The sequence below is a fragment of the Polyodon spathula genome, chromosome 10, assembly GCF_017654505.1.
Source record: "Polyodon spathula isolate WHYD16114869_AA chromosome 10, ASM1765450v1, whole genome shotgun sequence".
Lineage (NCBI taxonomy): Eukaryota > Metazoa > Chordata > Actinopteri > Acipenseriformes > Polyodontidae > Polyodon > Polyodon spathula.
In genome coordinates this window covers 7532635-7553623 of record NC_054543.1, presented here as the reverse complement: position 1 = coordinate 7553623, position 20989 = coordinate 7532635, and the positions used below count along the sequence as shown (strand labels likewise).

At 41.8% G+C, this 20989-nt stretch overlaps 1 protein-coding gene across 1 annotated transcript in view; it reads left to right on the top strand.

Moving 5' to 3' along the window:
- The window catches only part of LOC121321765 (cadherin-23-like), a 162653-nt gene that overhangs the window by 43563 nt on the left and 98101 nt on the right, over nt 1-20989 (top strand). The window contains exons 6-9 of the mRNA XM_041260921.1: nt 1352-1546; nt 1976-2104; nt 7211-7289; nt 20456-20568. Coding sequence (XP_041116855.1) covers nt 1352-1546; nt 1976-2104; nt 7211-7289; nt 20456-20568 — 516 coding nt within the window. The remainder of the gene's footprint in view (nt 1-1351; nt 1547-1975; nt 2105-7210; nt 7290-20455; nt 20569-20989) is intronic.

The following is a 20989-nucleotide window of genomic DNA, read 5'->3' as shown; positions in this document are numbered from 1 at the left end:
TGGTTTATAATTTAAAAATGTGTTTCATTCTGAAATTATAAATGGTACCGGATGTGGGATCCAGTGCGATCCGGCACAAATTAACCCCTGGTCTACCACTATGCAAAAGAGCCGCGCTCTATGGGGGCATTGACAGGTGGAATCTCTCCCTGCCATTCGCTTTCATTGGGAAGTCCCATTGTGCTGCAATAACCACGTTTAAACAGACCAACCTCACAAAGGCTCCCATTCACAGCACAGTGTGCTGCCTGCTGCTAAGTGACTGATTTCAGTTGAAGCTGGAGTCGTGTGTTTAAAGAAACGTCTTTAAAATCATTTTAAAGTCACATTTTTTGCGACTACCAGACATTACATCAACAGGCAAAATAAAGGAGCGATTCTGTGCCTCTATTTACTACCATCATTTTACAATTTTCCTTCATGCTTTTCCCATGGCTATACAATGCATTTACTGCAGTGGTTTACCATAGTTTTATCATGTTTATTTTCATATGCTTTACCATTCCTTTTTGGGCTTTACCACACGTTGCTTTGTGTTTACTAAGGGAACCTTTTATACGGGTGTTCAGGAGTCCAGCTTTCACATCTAGCTGACCCTTGTCACAGTCCAGTGCATCACATAGCAGTTTATTAAACAGGCAGAACAGGGGACCTCTGATTAACTGCAGGGTAATTGTATGGTCTTTTGCCCTTAATGTGGCAATACAGGTCACTACCATCTGGGGTGCAGCACTTACAGCCCCTCTCTCATTTTTAGTGTGTGTGATTAATGGGAAGGGGGGAGAGGGGGAGGGGGACTGGGGGCATCCACTCTTACAGCTGCCGAGGACTGAGAATAATTTGACATTTCAACTTATTTGTGGTCCCTTATTTGTGGTCCCTGTGTTTGTTTGTCCATAATGTTTAACTATTGGCTATACATATCTCTGTCTTTTTGTATTTGAGAAGACTCAGTGATAGTAGTACGCAGAAGGCAGTGTGCTTGTCTGTACGGCTGTCAGGCCATCCGTCCATCTGCCTGCCTGTCTGTCTTTGTATTTCAGAATAGTGAGTGTGATGGACCCAGATCAGCAAGCTTTTCTGTCTGTCTGTCTCTGACTGTGCCAGACAGACAAACAGACAGACAGGCAGAAATGAGCTGTGAAGACAGCTTGAGGGAACTGAATCTATCTAGCCTAAAACAAAGAAGAATCAGGGGGGGGGGGGCAGTGGTGAGGGTATGGAGTGGGTTACCTTGCCATACTGTTGATTGGGTGCCTTTTTTGATCAGTTAACTACTAGGAAGCGGGCGATCACAGCTTATACATTTTGTTCTCATCTTCTCATCATGTCTCTGTCATGTGTGTTCTAGAACACCCCGGTGGCGACTCCCATCTTCATAGTGAATGCCACGGACCCTGACCAGGGCACGGGGGGCAGTGTGCTCTTCTCCTTCCAGCCCCCCTCCCCGTTCTTTGCCATCGATGGGGCCAGAGGCGTGGTGACTATCATCCGCCTGCTCGACTACGAGACCACGCAGGGCTACCAGCTCACCGTCAACGCAACCGTGAGTACAGCCCGCTGCGTACACACAGACATAAAGACTCACAATACCACGATATGAAGAGAGGAGACACTATGGGTCTTCATGGGTACTGCACAAATATTCAACGAGGGAGGGAAAAGATCAAAACAGAGGACAGATTGTCCCATGTTGTTTATGTCTTTACTCAAGAATGGGTTGTTTGAGTTTACTTATTAAAATCTCTGTGGGGAGCTCTGGATTCTAGGCATTGTTATACCACTGTATTTTGCAGGCTTCCCCCATGCTTTTCCCATGGTTATACTCTGCATTTACCATAGTTGACCCTGGTTTGCCACATTTATTAATATGCTTTTACAATACCTCTCTTTTTTTTTTTTAAGAATGCTTGCCTATGCTTTCACTGTGCTTTATTACACTTTGCTATGCTTCTGTGATTCTGCCTCCGTGTAGGACCAAGATAAGACACGGCCACTGTCCACACTGGTAAACCTGGCGATTACCATCACAGATGTGCAGGACATGGACCCAGTCTTCATCAACCTGCCCTATAGCACCAACATCTATGAGAACTCCCCTCCCGTGAGTACAGCGCTCTTCTTTCAGAACATTTCATCAAGCCACAGACCAGTGGTGCCAGGTCCTAAATGAGTTTCCGTACTGTGCCTGCTGATGGTCAGTTGACTAATTTAGGATCTGATTTGTATGGACTGGACCGGATCTCGATGATCTCTTTAATTGAATGGCAAGGCATTCCTCTTTGAACCGCATGGTTAGCAGTTTGTGTCCAGCCCTTGCCTTTTCTGAGAATGCCGATTCATTACAATACATTGACAAAGGCATCAGCTGAAATGTTTTGAGGTTGTGGATGCTATGACGGCCCGTTGTTATGTGCAACTGTATGCGTTTGACTTATTTGTGCTGCTTCCTGGGATGGAAATAAGACTCCCATTGCTTAGCAGCTTGATCCATTCCTTGTTTTACTATGTTCAATAAGACACACATGAGCTTGTTACTTATACACTAAGGGGCTAATCAAGCGCATAGTAAAATCTGGAATGGGTGAAACTGCTATGCCATAGGAGTATTTCAACATGAATAGAGTACAAATTAGGTGGCGATTAGGACTCTGGGAATGGACTTACTTAGCAGTGAGTTTGATGGTAGATGCTAGGTATTAGGTGACAGTGTTAAGGAAGCTGATAAGAGGCTCAAAGAGCTAAAGTGATATGCTTTATATTATCAGCAGTAGATTGCTATCACTGGTTCCTGGGAGATCAGGAGACCGGGAGGCCAGTGGAATCTGCAGGATCCTCTCTAAATGAGGGGCTGTGTGCTGGTTCTCACTGCTGGGCAGATCAAAGTCTGCCACAAATAAGCTCTAATCCTATTAGCGGAGTTCACCCACAGGGAGATACCGGCCGTCTGTTTACTTTTTATTTATTTATGCCACTACAAAAGGGAAATAGTGGCAACATTTATACGGCTATTGTATTGAGCAGTTTGTTTTGTAATACACAGGGGCTGTGGGATCAAGCAGCTTTACTAACTCTGCTTCTCTCTCTCTCTCTCTCTCTCTCTCTCTCTCTCTCTCTCTCTCTCTCTCTCTCTCTCTCTCTCTCTCTCCCCCAATGGTAGCAAACAGCTGTACTCGCTGAGTTTCTGTTATGAATCTTGTGCAGTATTTCTGGGGTGCTGGGTAACACAGTTTAACTGGTTGTCAAAACAGAGAGATTATTCCTCTGCACTGCTGATTCACATAAGATGCGATTCTTCTGTAGTTTTCTTCCAGACTTACAAACAGTATCTCATATCCCTCGTATCTCTAACCCGGGCAATCCATAAGCTTAGTCTGAAGCAGAAGTGAAAGCAGGAGAGAAAAGCTTCTGGAAGCTACATTTCCCTCTGTTGCTTCCTTCTGATGCTCAGATTAGCTGCTGATCTGATCATCTAGTTATGTAGCAAATCTAAAATTCTCTAAAGAGAAAGGTCCATCCATACATGCAGGGAAGGTGTATTTGTGCCCCAGCGCATTGGGGGTTGGGGTTTCCTGGGGTTGGGGAGGGTGGGAGTAGATGGGAATAGGGATGGAGGGATGGGGGGTAGCTGCAGTGTCTGAAGAGAGCTGGAATTAGAGCTGAATGGTGTTAGCCGCTGCCCTCTGATTGTGAGTGAGCTGTCAGAGGACAGAGAATAAAGGGCTGTAAATTGGCAGTAATTAGGGGAGGCAGCTTGTCCCGCTGGCAAAGGCGCGTTTGAGAAGCACAATTACTGGCTGCTGATTTATACTGCTCAGCCAGCCCAGCTCAACACTAGCACCGCATGCTCACACAAAGGTCACAGGGGCCAGGATTTATAGCTATTGCCGTTCGGATCAGAGTGCAGATTTATTTAGTGCGGAATTACGGCCCCTGGAAGTGGGGTTGGGGTGGGGTTGAGGTGGGGGGTGCTGTTTTGGAATAGAGATGGATTGAGCTATGCAGACGGGTTATTGTGGGGGATTACTGGAGGTGCAGAAAATGAGCAAGCGTGTTTATTTTTATATTTATTATTTTTATTTATTTATGTATTTGGTTTTATGTTTTGCTTATTTTCGCTTATTTGTTTGCTCAGCAGCAGCAGGGTCAGGCCTAGTCAGTATTACTTCTTGGATTGACTTAATTAACAGAAGTTTGTGCTTGTGGGCCTCTGGAAGGCAGTGTGTTGGGTCCTGCTTTCCTGATGTTGATGTAACTGTGCAGAGACATTTGACATACTGTGAATGTGCAGTAGTAAGATGCTGCCACATGGTTGGCATTGTGCAGAAACTACGCCTTTGCATTCATTAAGAGTTGTGATATTACATATGATGTAATAATAGTGACCTTATTTTCCATGGTATTGATATCTCTAACATTAAATTAACATCCTTGGTGGTTATACACATGTTACTGGCTATACGTTGTGTTTCATTCTCTTGTTCTCTCCCTCTGTCTCTCTTCCCTTTCTCCCTTTCTGTACATCACTCCTCACTCTCTCTCTTCCTCTGTCTCCCAGCCTCCCTCTCCCCTGATTTCTTACTCCCTCTCTTTTTCTCCTTTTCTTTCTCTCAAATCACCCTCTCCAACTCTTACTCTGTCCCCAGTGGAGATTATTGGAAAAAAAAAAGAAACATTGGTTTTACCCTTGTTGGAAATGTCAAGTACGACATTTGCATGCATATTAATGGAGCGTGAAGACAACAGTGGTGGGTGTTAGCGGCCAGACTGACATCCATCAGCTGTCTCGCGAAGGTCGAGGGTACATTAATGCGCCTGCCACCATCAACACACATTCATGAACATGTTTAATACACACAAGCGCAAATACAATGAAACACTGGCTCTGAGCTGCACACACAAATACACACACCCACACACAACATGTGTATGTCAGTATGTTTGGTTGTGTATGTTGGTGTGTGTGTGCGTGTGTTTCTTTGAGCTTCAACCTCGGACGAACCTGGTGTTGGGAGCTAGTAGGCAGGGCACTCTCCCACCCCTGTCTTTTCATCTCTGTCCTGTATGGTCTGTGGATAATATATTGAGCGACGGGTAGGTAGACAGGTGGAGAGGTCGACTGATGGGAGATAGATGGTATGAACAGGAAACTCACCATTTTTAAAGCTTGACGGGTGGAGAGGTAGACGGGTGAAGAGGTGGACTGATGGAGAGGTAGACAGGTGGAGAGATAGATGGGTAGAGGTAGACTGGTAGAGAGGTAGATGGTATGAACATGAAACTCCCCATTTTTAAAGCTTGAAGAAAAAAAAGCTTTACAGTAAAAAAAATAAAAAAGAATAAAGAATACAGAATCGTGTGCACCACAGTAAGTGGACCAGTGATAATGTTCCTAATGCTAACAAGTATGTTAAGATAGTTAGCATCTGCCTTGGCTGTGAGTGTTAAGTGTGTGGTATATGCGCTACATGTATACTTGAGTCTTAAATGTGTATGTACAGATGCCTCCTGTACAGCACATACCTGTAGTCAAGGTATGCATTGTAAAGAGGTAAAAACATGTATTATAATTCCTTAGTTAGCTATTTTAAAGGGCTTCTTGCTAATTAAATAATTCCCTAAACCTCAAACTGCCACACACTACCATCTGAAACTTGTATAGTGAATGGAAATGCATGACAGGTAGGTTTATGAAATTACTCTATCAGCTACAACAACTTTAAATGGACCAGAGGTTGCATGAATCCTCTGATGCTGGCAATTTTGTGACCAAGCCCTGGTCCCCTCCAGTACTGAGGAGCTCGGACAGCTGTGGGGCTGGAGAGATCAATCACAGACCTAGGGATCGGGAGGGAGACAGATGGGCGCTGCAGTGAATTTGTGTCTTAGGGGCCTTTGACATTTACATGTGAAAAGAAAATCAAACATGCAGGCTTGTCTCGAGCCATTTCTCAAAGTGCCTGTCTAACGGATCATTCTGGACTCATTATAGAGTTCTCTGTGAGGGGGGCTGATGCAGGGTTTCCCAGAAATATAGTGACATTGTCAAATGAATCATCGTTATTTTCAAACTTGCTAGAGTTACAGAAACACATCTCTATGCTCAGTGCATCACCGGACCCACTTGAAAGCCAGTTCAAATCAGTCCAGTTGGTTTCCTTCGGCAGCAGATTGAGATCAATCACATTCCAACTGGGACTCAGTCAGCCCCAGTTAGGATTGCAGGACTGGCAGGGCTCTATCTCTCCACCGCACTGATGGCACTAAGGACGTGAGAGGCGGGGTTAGAAACCTTGGACTGCAAAGCAAAAGCATGCAGCCAGAACGAGGGCCGTCAAAGGATTTAATTGTCAGGGAAATGTTAGAGACTTTATAAATGGCAGTTATACACAGATGTGATACACGCAGAGGGTCTTTTGACCTTTGTGTAGCGCCCAGCTGCAGATTGGATTGTAGAATGCAGATGGAACTTTCATTTTGGAACGAGATGAGATTGAGTTTCACAAACTGGTTTCACGGTGCAGATGTGTCGGCCAATCAGAGAGCTGGATTTGTCCCTTTTCGTGACCTTTTTTTTTTTTTTTCACCTGCTCAGGCCTCAAAACGTATTTTTAAAATACATTTACACATTAGGTACCTGGCCATGCTATTGCACTAACACTGTATACTTGCAACAATGATGTGCAGATACCCTGAGCAATTCCCTTTAACATATTTTTATGTGGGCAAGTACAAAAAGAAGCCTGAAAAAAAAAAAAGTGTTAATTTCACAACAAGAAAAGCTGCCTTTCTTTCATTTGCCCTCATCTGTACAACTGAATAATAAGCAATGGCAATGAACCTTGAGTGACTTAGAAGCCGATTGGAAACAAATTTTCCTTTCACCCGGGGGCACTGCCAGTTTTACTGCTGTAACGCAGGTGGTACTATAAACTGACACAAACCATGACACAGAACTAGCAAATGCCACCCATCCGTTACGCACACATGGCCTTTGCTTCACACTTGGTTGCTGGGTTTAATCAGAGGAGTACAATATTTCCTTTATGTAAATATGCAACAAATGTGATTTATCTTTTTTCTTTTTTTTACTGCCAGAGGTTTATAATAGGAGTGATACTCAGGATAAGTTACCAGGAATGTATGAATGAGTGTTTGAAGTTTAGGATGAATTTCCATTTTCATCCCCAATGTATCGGTTTCATTCCAGGGAAGCACGGTGCGCATGATCACAGCGATTGACCAGGACAGGGGGAAGCCTCGAGGGATTGGATATACCATCGTATCGGGTAGGTGCAAGAACTTTAGATCATAATGCTTTGTAGAATTACTGGTTAGGGGAATCAAATGGATAGTAGGTATTTAAAAAAAAAAAGTCTGTTTTTCTGTTTGTTTTCACTGTTTTTATTAAGCGATGCTGTTTAAACGGTAACTGATTATCTTTCATTTTGATGTGATTACGTAAGGAAACTAATTTGATGTCTGCAAATGTGCATTTATTGATTCCACTGTTCGAAAGTTACATATCTTAAACATTTAGCATTAGACACAACAAATGTGGCAACTAGTTCTAAACAGAAATGAGGTAATGATCGGTTACCTAATTTTCTGGGAGAAACATGAGGTGCGGATATGGTCTGTTGTCAGGAGAGGATTCAGGGAGCTGAATTTTGAACTCTGCTTCTACTCTGCTTTCCAAATCGGATCAAATTATACGCGTGAGTTACAATGTAGTTCCAGACACAGTACATAGATCTCTTCACACAAGCTCAAATATTTAGTTCATCTAGTCCTTGTTGTGTATTTGAGTTGGGAAATGTACATCTGCTTACCTTACAGTGTTCTCAAGTGTTACCTGAGTAAAGGTACTGTTACTTGAGGGAAAAAAATGTAATTAAGTAAAAGTCAAAGTATCCCTCTAGAAAACTACTTGAGTAAAAGTACAAAAAGTATCATATATTAAAAGTAGAATTCTACCCAAGGAAATCTGCTGTTACCCTGAGTTACACACAAAGTATATTTATCAGGGGGCACCTGTTTTGAAACTGCTTATAGATTCCCGTTACTCTTCTAAACTACTAAATGCATCCTCCGCAGCTAAACAAGAGGGAGCACAATAAACACAGATGAGTCAAATTACGTAAAAGCAGTATCATCTTCTTCCTTGGGGGTCTCTGATTGGGCATCAACACACTATGTCAGAGATGGCGAACCTTTTTTAGCTGGTGTGCCCAGAGTCAGATTTATATATGTACAGTATAAGTGCCTAAGGTTTAAGAGAATGTAAAACATTATATGGCAGCTTTTTAAAACATTCCTTTTTTTTTTGTAATTAATTTTTTATTGAGCACATACCAATAAAACAAAGTTTTAATATTGCAGCATTGCTACACTACAGTGAAATCACATTTAATCACATTTGAGAATTTTAATGCTAAAGTACATTAAAAGAAACCATCACAATGCAATCCATGTAAAGAGTTTGCTCATTTCGCGCTGCTTCGGTAACCCTGTCCATATTGTTAGTTTTTTGTTTGCAGCTGCACACAGCCATTACCTGTGTACCTTAGTTTTTCTCAACTGTGATATATTTACTTCCTTAAACACATGTACTGCTTTTATATTTTGTAAAAATAACTAGTAGTAGGTAATATACTTTGTGGCATTGTCTGTTTTTTCTTTTTTGGAAAAAAGATAGCTGTGGTTGTCTTCATACAGTGGGGGACAAGCGGGTTGTAAAATATTCTCAAAAAAACAACAACAAACATCTCAAAATAAATGAGTACATTTGTGGATAGGTTATTTGTTTTTTTTCAACGTAGTTTGACACCTGCATTTCACCCACAGTGTCAAAATTACATTAAAAAAACAAAACATCAAGTACTGTAGGTGACAGTGAATGTATTTTCACTTGGATTATGTCATTCAGGGATTTCTAGGCTCCCTGACTCCGACAATTTTAAATTGTGTCAGAGTGTGAAGTTCGAATAGTTACAGGAGGTAACGGTAAGCAAAACTTACTGTTTTTGTCTGCTTCCTCTTGGCCCCAGACAGGATAAAACACCCATAAACAGTCGAACAGAACATTCAGATAATAAAGGCTACAGGTAGCACTGCTCACTTACTCGGGGGCGGGGCTGTCCTTGCAAATCAAACTGACTGGCTTTCAAAAGTGCCACTCAGCTCTGATTGTGGGTGGGGAAAAAAAAAAAACAAACAAAAAAAAAAAACCAACCAGCAAACAGCTGTTGATTTGGTGTACCAACAAATACAACTCTGCATACCACGTGTGCCATAGGTTCGCCATCCCCGTCATCAAAGCTAGCAGACACTTTGCACATGCGGCTCTGGTTTACCCAATCAGAATCTTGGCCCGCGTAAGAGTCAGTGTGCTCAAAGTAATGAGATGCTTCTGGCAAATAAAGGGTTAAAAATACAATATTTTCTAAACAAACGTAATTGAGTAAAAGTATCCCAAAAATAAAGTACTTAAGTAAAGTACAAATCCCGAAAACAAATACATAAGCAGCGTAACAAAGTATTTCTACTTCGTTACTTTCTAGCCTTGGTGCTCACAATATTTGTTTAACCTTCATTGACCCCTACAGTAGTAAGGATGGTAAATGACGGTAATGGTTGGTAATGGTAATTACATTGCTGAAGGTAAGGGTTAAGAAATTATCTTTAATACGAAATTGTCATGAACCAAGCGCTACCAGCAAGATAAGCATGAATGAAACCAACATGAGGATCGCTGTGTAAGCGTTTCCATAATTCCTGCCAGAACAAAGTTTAATCAGGCTTTATTACAGCACACACAGAACGGAGTGGGATATTCATTTTAAAATGCAGCACTCATACACTAATTTTATAAAGAAAATCCCTTTATATTTACAATTGTCAAGGTTTTAACCCTAATATCAGAACACAACACTCATGTCAAGGTATTGATAAGCTCACTTGCCTTACCCTTAAGGCTATCATTACTCCATTGCACTATGGAGCACAGTATTCATTTAATCTGGAGACTTGTGTGTTTACTTTGATGTATGGGCTGTGATCGTTAGAGCAAGGCTGTCTGTATAGAAAGAAATGAAGCATTCTAGTGCTCTGTACTTTGGGTCAAATCAAACACCCTACCTTTCTGCCTAGTGTTGTTTATGAGTGGAGTGTCCGGGTCACAGCCAGATAACCTGACTGAGTAATAATTGTTATAAATCTATGACAGGGAGAGAACAAAATGATTATTCGATTATTCTGATCAAGCTTTCCACAAGTGAGGGTCACTGGTGTTGATTGGGCTAATTTACCATTCCAAGTGGAGAGCCTACAGTCTTATAATCCTCTTGTACTTTCTTTTTAGGATCACTGTGTTAGGGTTCTGCACTGATTATTCTTGATGGCTCATTCACCTCTGTTTATACACCCTTATCACTTTCAGTGTTTTATCAGAGTTCCTCTTTAAATGGAAGAGGGGGGACTTGTGTGCTCTCAGCACTGTTAATCCCAGCACAGGAGCGAGGAGAAGGTGTAAATTAATGTTTCACCTGAAAGACTCCCCTCCGGAGGTATAGCCAAAAAGAAATAACTGAACTGGTGTTTAACTGTTTGAACTCCAGATCTAGCCCAGTGCCTGGTTTGCTTTTTTGCCTTTTCATTTTCTTCCTCCTCCATTGCTGCTGCTTGTCTATTTCCAAACCAGCGCTCCCTGGTTATGCTGCTTTCTGACTTAAAGAAGAATAAATCCCTGAAATATTGAAGGGAATGGGTTGGTGCTGCCTGTTTTACACAGTAATATACTCAGTGATATTAATTACACAATACTGCCAGAATGAGAGGAGGTAAGGAGCAGTCTCTAAAGCTCAAGCCTGCCTTGGACTGGAGGGACTACCCTTTCTATTAGGGGTTGAGGGAGGGACGGAGGGAGCAGTTCAGTCTAAAGCTCAAGCCTTCCCTGGACTGGAGGTACCACACTTTGTATTAGGGTGAGGAAGCAGTTCAGTCTCTATGCCTCAAACTGGCACTGGACTGCATTAGTGGAACTACCCTTTTTTTAAAAACGCATGGGATCAAAACTCCACATAAAGGGGCATCCAGCTTTCCACTCCAATGCGTTAAGTGTCGTGATAGGAATGAGTGATCTCTGTCAGAACAAAACGTGGACAGAGATATCACAGTGACAGCAGAATGTGCCCCCCAGGCAGGCACCGACTCTAGGAGAGTCATGCTTCAGTTCCCGTCATACCCAGGGCTACAATTAAACTACAGCCCTCGCGCTTCAATATATACAGGCAGGCTGGGGGCTCTGTCCGCCGTGCGTGGGCTCACAAGGAAAGCATTCTTTTAAAAAAAATAAAAGAAGAAACGCCTTCAAGACAAGAGTTACAGGCTCTGACTGTATTTTGATCCATAAATCATGGGGTTTTGTCAAACTGAAAATTAAAAATGAAATAAAAATAACAACGTTCCCACTTTTCAAAGATTTCTGCATCGTTTAATAACCAAGAATGCACCATTGACTAGAGTAGAACAAGTTAGGTGAACTTGGTGTTTTTGTGCCATTGGCAGTTTTATTTTCCAAACAGAAAATTAAAGTGTATATATAATTACTCAGATTCAATTTATTATGGTGTGGCAGGCTGGCGAGTGGATAGAGGCCCAGAGACAGTCTGTAGTTCAAAAAAATAATTATTTTATTATAAATACACAAATAAAAGTGCACAAGGGCAAAATTAACGGATTTAAACAAAAAAAAAAACAGTACAAAAAACAAACTTACAAAAATAAAGGTTTCCAGGCTGGGCAATGCCTTCACTGGATGTAGAATTCACAAATCACAAAAACCAACCTGCTTCCTCAGCTCCCTCCTCCAAATGAGAAGCAGAGGCCTCCTTTTATGTCAGGTGGCTGGGCACTGATTGATCGTTAATTAACCTAATCAACTAATCAACCCCAGCCACCTGAACATAATAAACCCAGGCAGGTAGGGGAAATTAACCCCATCCCTGCCAATTTAAAAAGGGCAGAGCTTTGCTTTGCCACATATGGGTCAGATTTTTTTTTATTACAAATGTTGGCAACAAGAAGACACTGAAGGAATCTAATGCAGTACAGCAGAACCTGGTACAGTTAGTGTATATTTCAGCTCCCCACAGCAATGGCAGTGTGTAATCCATATAACACAAATAAATTATTCTTAATCATAAGAAATAATATTGAGTAAATGGTAAATTACGGGTGGCATAAACAGAAAATGAACCATCGCCCCCTCACTCGTTGATTCTTTCTGGATTAACCATGTAGAACTGTTGAGTATCCTCTCTGCACTTTTCTAAGTTGCTAGTTGTCAGTCCAGGTAAACTATTCCGTGCACGTGGCATGCTTTCAAATACAAGGAGGGCTTCTTACCTGAACACACTCAGCTTCATGCGGATTTACTGATCCTGCACTCCAGTTCAAAGCCGGCTCCACTTCTGAAAAAGCAAACTTATTTCATTTGATCTTTTTTTTATTTTTTATTTATTTTTTGGTCCGTATTCACAAAGCTTTAACTCATGACATATTTAAGCAAGGGTTTTATATTTATCCAAAAGTTTTTAGACTTGTGGTAAAGGAAACAGCAGTTTTATAAATATACATTGAGCAAAACATTTGTTAAACTTCGAGAATCGGGACAGTTGACATTCTTCTTAAGCAAATGGTGCAAATATTGACGCTAGGAGGTAAATACTTAGTACTTGCATTGTGAGTTGGCATACTACGATCCTTAAATCATATGCTGTGGGCAAGTTCTATATCAGAAACACAGTATTACTGCCTGCAGTGCTATTTTGAGGAAGTAAACCATGCTTTTAAACTGTGCTGAGATAATATCCCAGAAGCGAAGCCTACCTGCTGTGTCACCTGTTGAGCAGGGGGTGCCAGCTGGCAGATACAACAGATACCAGACCCCCCAACCTAAGGTCAAAGCAGGAGGCCAGTCACATGTGAGTGTGACACTGTGGAGGGTGAACGGAGTGCAGAAAACTCACCCCAACTCTACAGCTGGAGGCTGGCTAATATAATAGAGAACCTTAAACCTCACAGTAGCATAGCAACCTGCACAATACAGGGCCATTTAAAGAGTTCTAAGCAAGGTTTAAAACTGATTTCCTACTGGAACCTCTTTATTTCTTTCACATAGTATTTATTTAACCTGGCATAGCTATCATCTTTTCTTTGTGTGAAAATGCACAGTGATAACAGGCACTTCTTTTGAGACGGTTACAAAGAGAAGTATGCGTAGCAGGTACGATCCATGGAGTTATTTTATTAGCTATAACTCTTTTTAAATGGGGACTGTGTTAGTTCAGGTCATCCGAGAGATTGAGACTTTGTTTTGAATAACCGCCCCCCCCAAGCAAGGAGATCACTGCTGGATTTTTCAAAGGCTTACAGATTTTAGGCGTTGTGCAGTTGGCACACACTAAAACGAAACTGTAGTTTGAAGTTCATTAGCTTTCACAGCGAAGTGCTCCCAGAGCAGTCACTTATCACCCAAGTTTAAGAAACAGTGAGAGCTGCTTTTCAGAATGCAGAACAATGCATCGTAACCCATTCCATTGCAACTGTATCTTTGCTCCGAACGTGCTGATTTCAGAATGATTGCTGCGTCTGATTTCTCGGGTACAATGAGGTGTTTGTGTTTTAACTGGTCCGGGACACAGCCTGAAGAAAAACGTTTTCAATGTTAACAGTGATTACTTACTCGAGCTGGATTCCAGTTAGCCTCAGTGGGGAGATCAGCTTTCAGGTTTTCAGGTTTTCTCTTAATTAATGCATTTTTCTTAATTAATGAATTCTCCACAATGCAAGCCCACCCCTTTAGAATGGGCCTCTGAGAGAGTGCTACAATTCATCAAGCAACATTTTAGCTTCAAATGCCAGTTTAAGATTTTATATTTTAAGGGGCATCAATAACTATGTTTTGTTTTAATGATAGAAAGAAAAGATAGCCCATGGCTGTAAGAATACAGCAGGAATTAAAAAGAGCTAACAAACAAGAATCTGAAATTTATATAGTGCATTTGCAGTATCATATTGTTAATTGTTATCAACAAGCTTACTAACGCATTCATAATGTTGTAATTTTTTTTGCTAGTGGTTAGTTCACATACATATACATGTAGAAACCTATTTATAAACTAATACAAATAGATCAGCTAAAATAGTTCAGGAAGCATGGGGCAAAGTGGCTGCTGATCGTGAACAGGTGTAGAGGTGATGCAGTGCAGGAATAATCATCACAGACGATTTGTAATCTGGTACAGAAAGTGTTTTTATTTATAATCCAGGTCTGGCGACGAAATAATAAACCCTGGTCAATACACAAACCCGAAGTGAAGATTTACTATTCTCCTGCCCCTTTATGCTATCACGCATGACACCTTGGTAAGTGATTGCAGTTGCCTCTATTGCCTGCAGCTGCTACCTTGTTTACCTTCCAGGTCAATATGTTCCTGCAACTGAGTCTCGCCTTCTTCCAGGCTGGCTGTCTTCCCGAGCCCGGAAATGAACTGTCAGGCCAGCCCGTCCAAATACTTTGCGCCCTCACAAGTCGGGAAGGAGATTTCCAACGAGAACTCATTATATTTCCATCACAAAGCACCAGTCCCCTATTTCAGGGTTTTTAACTCTGATCATCGCATTGAAATGGGTGACATACACTGTATAAATATAGCAATGTTTTTTTTTTTTTTGTTTGTTTTTTTTTTTTAATTTTAGAATCGGCAATAATCTTTCTTATTTTTCTCCCCAATTTGAAATGTCCAACCCTGCTCACAGCACCAGAGTACCACACAGCTCTGGGTAGGTTATAGGCAGGCCCGCATGTGCCCAACCATTCTATAGGGGGTCGCTGGTGCGCTGTCAGCCAAGGACACCCTGGCCAACCTAAACCCTCCCCACCCGGGCAGCGCTCGGCCAATTGTGTGCCGCGCCCTGGAAACTCCCGTCCACAGTCAGCAGTGGAATAGTCTGGACCCGAACTGGCGATCTCCAGGCTATAGGGCTCATCCTGCACTCCACCTGGAGTGCTTTTACAGGATACGCCTCTCTGGAGACCTGTAATGTTTTTGTTTCTTTAATTAGTTTATAAATAGTTGTATATATCTTTAGCAATTACTACAAAATTCATAGTTCATGATATTAAACGATATGCCTGTGCTAATTATTTTGCAAATACGCAATATAAATGCAATATTCTGTTCAAATATATTTCTTAAACAAATAAAATGCATGTATTGGATCTGTATTATAAAGGAGTCTCAATAAAGCTTCCAGTTGAATGTACATTTGAACAAGTAAAACTTTATTATTTCTCCGGCATGGTTGTTGAAGGTTGGAGCAGTGCTCCTTGAAAGAGTCTTTAAGGCTGCTTTGATGATGCCAGTGGATTGGTTACTACAGTGCACTTCCCTGAACCACATCAAGGTGCTTTCTGATATTGTTAGGAGGCTGACAGAGCGAGCTTTGACTGATAAACGACTCGACCCTCGAATTGTCAACAAGCTGCTGTTTATTGTTGTGAAACTTGTGAAACCGTGTTCTTATTGCAGTAGCTACAGGGCATTCGCTGTTGTTGCCTGTTTGTTTGTGTGTGTTCCATTTTCCAGACCTCTCTGGTTCGTAATGTGAAAGCCCTGGCTATGTGCAGATGCCACACATCTCGGCGAGTTACCAGGCTTTGCACTGATCCTCTCGGAAATAGGGCAAAACTGATAATCTAAACTGTGAGAACAGTCATCTCTGTCTATTGATGACTAGTGCGGTGAGAGGCTCACTCACTCACTCACTGAGATGTCCAGTCTGAGTGCCTCTCACTCACTCGCTCACTCACTCAATCACTGAGAGGTCCAGTCTGAGTGCCACTCACTCACTCACTCACACTCACTCACTCACTCACTCACTCACTCACTCACTCACACTCACTGAGAGGTCCCGTCTGAGTGGCACTCACTCACTCGCTCACACTCACTGAGAGGTCCAGTCTGAGTGCCACTCACTCACTCGCTCACACTCATTGAGAGGTCCCGTCTGAGTGCCACTCACTCACTCGCTCACACTCACTGAGAGGTCCCGTCTGAGTGCCACTTACTCACTCGCTCACACTTACTGAGAGGTCCCGTCTGAGTGCCACTCACTCACTCGCTCACACTCACTGAGAGGTCCCGTCTGAGTGCCACTCACTCACTCGCTCACACTCACTGAGAGGTCCCGTCTGAGTGCCACTCACTCACTCGCTCACACTCATTGAGAGGTCCCGTCTGGTGTACAGTCCAAGTAAGTGTTTGTCTGAAATGATAACTACCGTGCATTAGTCCATAGTCTAATGTAAAACATCAGCTAATAGTCTGTTTGCTTTGAATTTCTCTGAAAAAACTTGCCTCAGGTTATTTTGAAAAATGCTGAAAAAAACAAGAAAAATTCTCACTTCTTATTGGCATCACACCAGTTCTGCAGAAATCTGTTCAGTGAGTCTAAATGATTTTAACATTTTTTTTTGTTTTCTTTCACTTTCCTGTCCTCAACAGAATTAAATTGTTTTTAACAGACGAATGAAGCGGTTTGTCAAAATGAGCCGAGGTTGATCCCCCCCCCCGGAAATGGCAGATATGATGATGGTGTTGTTGTTGTTGTTGTCGATTTGTGTCAGTAACTGTTCAGGGGTTTGGGCTGTGAATGCACACGTGCAGTTTATCAAAGGGACTCAATTGAACTAAGGGACTTGATAGCCCCCCTCTCCTCCTCCTCCCCTCCCATCTCTCCTCTCTCCTCTCCTCTCCAGAGCTCATAAGGTTTTGGTGTCTGTGAGGGCAGGGAGTTTTGTAACAGGTGAGTGCTTGGTGCTGGGAACAGGCTGGCCTGTTAGATTGTGATTCTTGTCAGCCCACTGGAGCAGACAAACCAATTTAGAGCCATCATTGTCTCCTTGGGTGGACAGGAGAGGCCAGCAATACGAGCAGCTGCTATCCCCAGACTCACATTACTACTGCAGCAGGGGTTCCCAAACTGGGGGCCCCAAGATGGTTTCACGGGGCCATAGCATATACAAACCTTTCCTCTCCCAAATGACCCCGATAGAGCAATGCTCCCCAGACCGGAGGATCAGTTAATGTACACAAAAGCTTCTGCTAGATGCTTGGTGTTATTTTGAATGCAACACTGCTAACAGTAGGTACCATTATATAACAAAAGGGGGTGCTTACTTTAACAGGCAGGCTTATGTTGCATTTGCAGTCAGACAGTGTTCAGCTGAGTGCAGTGATTATGGAGGGGTTTCTCAAACGTCCAAGAAAAAACACTGAAAATAATGAACGCGGTAGCACTTCTGTCGGTACAAACGAACAATCTCTCTCACTAAAGGTATGAAAAATCTACATTTCTGGTGGGGGTCGTTGGTCAGAATGCCCAATGTCGTGGGGGGCCTTGAGCCGAGAATGTTTGGAAACCCCTGAACTAGAATGAGTTTCATCACAGACAAGACGACAGGTACAGGATCAACCCATTTCTGGGCAGAATGGGGGTCTGTTTCCTTTTAATTTTTTATTTATTTTATAAGAGAGCAAGTTCTCAAGGTTAAACTTTTAATGATCAAGGTTAAACTGTTAATGAGTATCAGGTATATCAGAGTTATATAACATATTCCCCTTTTGCTTTAGATTCTCTTTACATCCGTTTCAGTCATCATAACCTGGTGACCTTTTTAGTACGCAGAAGTGAGCACCCCTTTGAGCTCATGTGTCTTACCCCTAAGTACAGCTGGTACACCAGAGTGTAACCATTAACCTGTCCCCCTGCAACACTGTACTTGTAGCAGATGGAAGAAATAAGTCAGTAAGAATTTCTACGTAGAACAGATGTAGTATTTGTTACATTTACTGGGGTCACAGAGTTGCAGAGGGACAGCTTAATGGTTACACTCTGGTGTGGCCATTGTTCTTGGAGGTTCTACGTGATTCTGAGAGCTCTGTTATAATAGCATATAAACTTCTGAGTGAAACTGAAAAAAATGGTGGCCTGTGAAAATGTGGAGTACGTCATGTACGTCAAATCAGTTAATAACTCTGGCCGCAATGATGCAGTATTCTACCTGTCTGTCAGAATGCATTATATATGCATTGAAATCATGTCACTATAAAACTATATATATATATATATATATATATATATATATATATATATATATATATATATATATATATATATACATATACACACACACACACATATGTGTGTGTGTGTGTGTATCTATCTATCTATCTATATATATATATATATATATATATATATATATATATATATATAGGTTATATCGTCTAACTGAAGTTTACTGAAGTTCACTTACTATGATTAAACAAGTATCGATAGTTTAGATTCAATAAAATTAACGTCGCATGCTTGCATTGATGTATGTGTTTCCCCGTGTCTGAAAAGCCCAAAAAGCTATTCTATTTTCAGCCGCGAGTTCTTTTTATTTTAATTTAAATAAGCGCACCAGTCTGTCTCCTGCCTCAGCCCATCACAATCCCATTCAGACTCTGTGCAGACCCAGCGATTAGGGTTAGAAGTCTTAACGCTGTTTAAACGAGAAGGAAAATATAGCAAATGCAGGCGCTGACCCTCCCTGCACCCCAATCCAAAGTAATTATGAGCAGGCCCTTCTTTTATTCTCCTGCTTAGCCGCTCCCCTGCAATTTGGTGCCTCATTTTGCTGATTTGTGCTGAAAAGGAAACTGGATCTATCAGTAATGTGAATTTTTTCTTTTTTCTTTTTTTTTTCTATCTGCCAGAGTCACAGAGTTACTGCAGTGTGTCGATGCAGCCTAGAAAAGCACACCAGGCTTTAAAGGGTTATTAGTGTTAGTATTGATGCTATTATTATTTGTTTTATTTTTGTTTAAAGTGAACAATACATTAATAATAATAATAATAATAATAATAATAATAATAATAATAATAATAATAATAATAATAATAATCATCATCATCATAGCAAAGTGTAATAAAGCACAGTGAAAGAATGGTAATGCATAGGGAAGTATTGTAAAGACTAGCAAGGTATGATAGAGTATTATAAAACATCTTGGCAGGTCAGGGTGAACTATGGTAAATTCATAGTATAGCCATGGTTATTCTGAAAAGAAAATAATAATAGCTGTTGCAAAACTAATAGCAAACAACCTTGAAGGTAAATTGTAAGACTGGCATTGTCTGTATTATATTTACTTTCACAACCACCCCCCTGGTAAACCCATCTCAAGGTGTGCAGCATAGCCAGCGCTGCCTGAGTCGTCTTGGTCTCAGAGTGCAAGGTCTGCGAATTGCAACTGATACCTGTGAAGGATGAAATTAAAACTTTAATATATCATTCCTGAGTACAGTACAGCAGGGCTTTATTTAGCCCTGTTAGCACTGTAAACTTGTCATGACCCACCCCAAATACACACACACGCAGAGGCAGAGAGACAGACAGGCCAATGGATACACACACACACACACACACACACACACACACACACACACACACACACACACACAGCTAGCAGTATCTTCAGCTCAGGGTAATGCAGAGTGTTCAACAGTGAGGCGAGCATACTGATGCACACAGTCTGTCTCCCTCTATCTACATCTCAATCTATCAGTAACTTTTTATTTAAACATCAAAAACCCTGTCAGGAAAGATAGTCATCCCAAGCGAGAGGATGAGAGGGAAAGGTTCTTTAAACATGAATGCAGGACTCCAGAACACACGCTTCAAAGAGGTCTGTGTTTAATAGGAGTGCTAACCACGGCTTTCAAATCATTTCTCTTACCTGCTATTAGCAACAGCTATATAATGATTGGCACCTCTAAAGGAAACCCAAAGATTTCAAATATATTTTAATAATAATAATGTTATGACTGGTTCCTTTTAAAGGAAGCCTTTGACAGCAAATGTGTTGAACCCTCGCCATGGAGACGACCTACTGTAGTGGTGACGTAATATTTTCACAACCTATTGGGGGAATGTGGAGATTTCAAGATACTTTAGAGAATGTAAACTGCTGCTTTTTTGTTCCTGGTCACTTCCTTTGCTGTAGGTCACCTCTTATATTATCTCATGCAGTTTATGTGAAAGCTGAGCGGTTCTAGCTGATCAAACTCATAATAAGAGACCATCAACAGTGATGAGTGGATTTCTCAAATGTGATTTATAATAGCGAGAATAAGTATAAAAACATCCTGCGGTTATCCCTTAATTGTTGCCTGGTTTACTGTTTATCACTAAGCATGGAACCATTTATAACTTTAAAACATTGACTCACACATGAAGTGCTGAATCAATCTCAGCCATGCATCACAGCGGTGGATTTCCACTCCCCTCTGCTGTGCCGGCTCCAATCCTAATGGCTGGCTGGTTTGTTTCTCTGCACAGGTAATACCAACAGTATCTTTGCTCTGGACTACATCAGTGGGGCGCTCACTCTGAATGGACAGCTGGACAGGGAAAATCCTCTCTACACCTCTGGATTCCTGCTCACTGTCAGGGTAAGAACTCTGAGACCTAACTCTCTTGTCCCCCATCCTCAGCACTGACCCGGCCCAACACCTTTCTTATCTCTGAGATCTGACCAGGTAACGTTTTTTTTTTTATTTTTTTAATCAATTTACTTTCTACCCAATCTTAAGGAAGATTTCTGCCTGGACTTGTGTGACGCCCAGCCAGTAGGGTCGTTGTCTGAAGCGATATGAGTTGTACACTCCCCAGCCTATTTTCCTCCCCAACCAATGCAGCTCTCCCTGCGGGCCCTCCAACCGAGATCAGCAACTCTGCGTTTGCAGAATTCATACCAGGGAGCTCCTGATTGCATGACTCATCCTGCACCACGCAGCAATGCCTTTTCAGGGTGACTCACGGGGGATATTCCCCAGCCCTGATTGCAATTTGTTTTCTAAGTGGAGTCGTTAT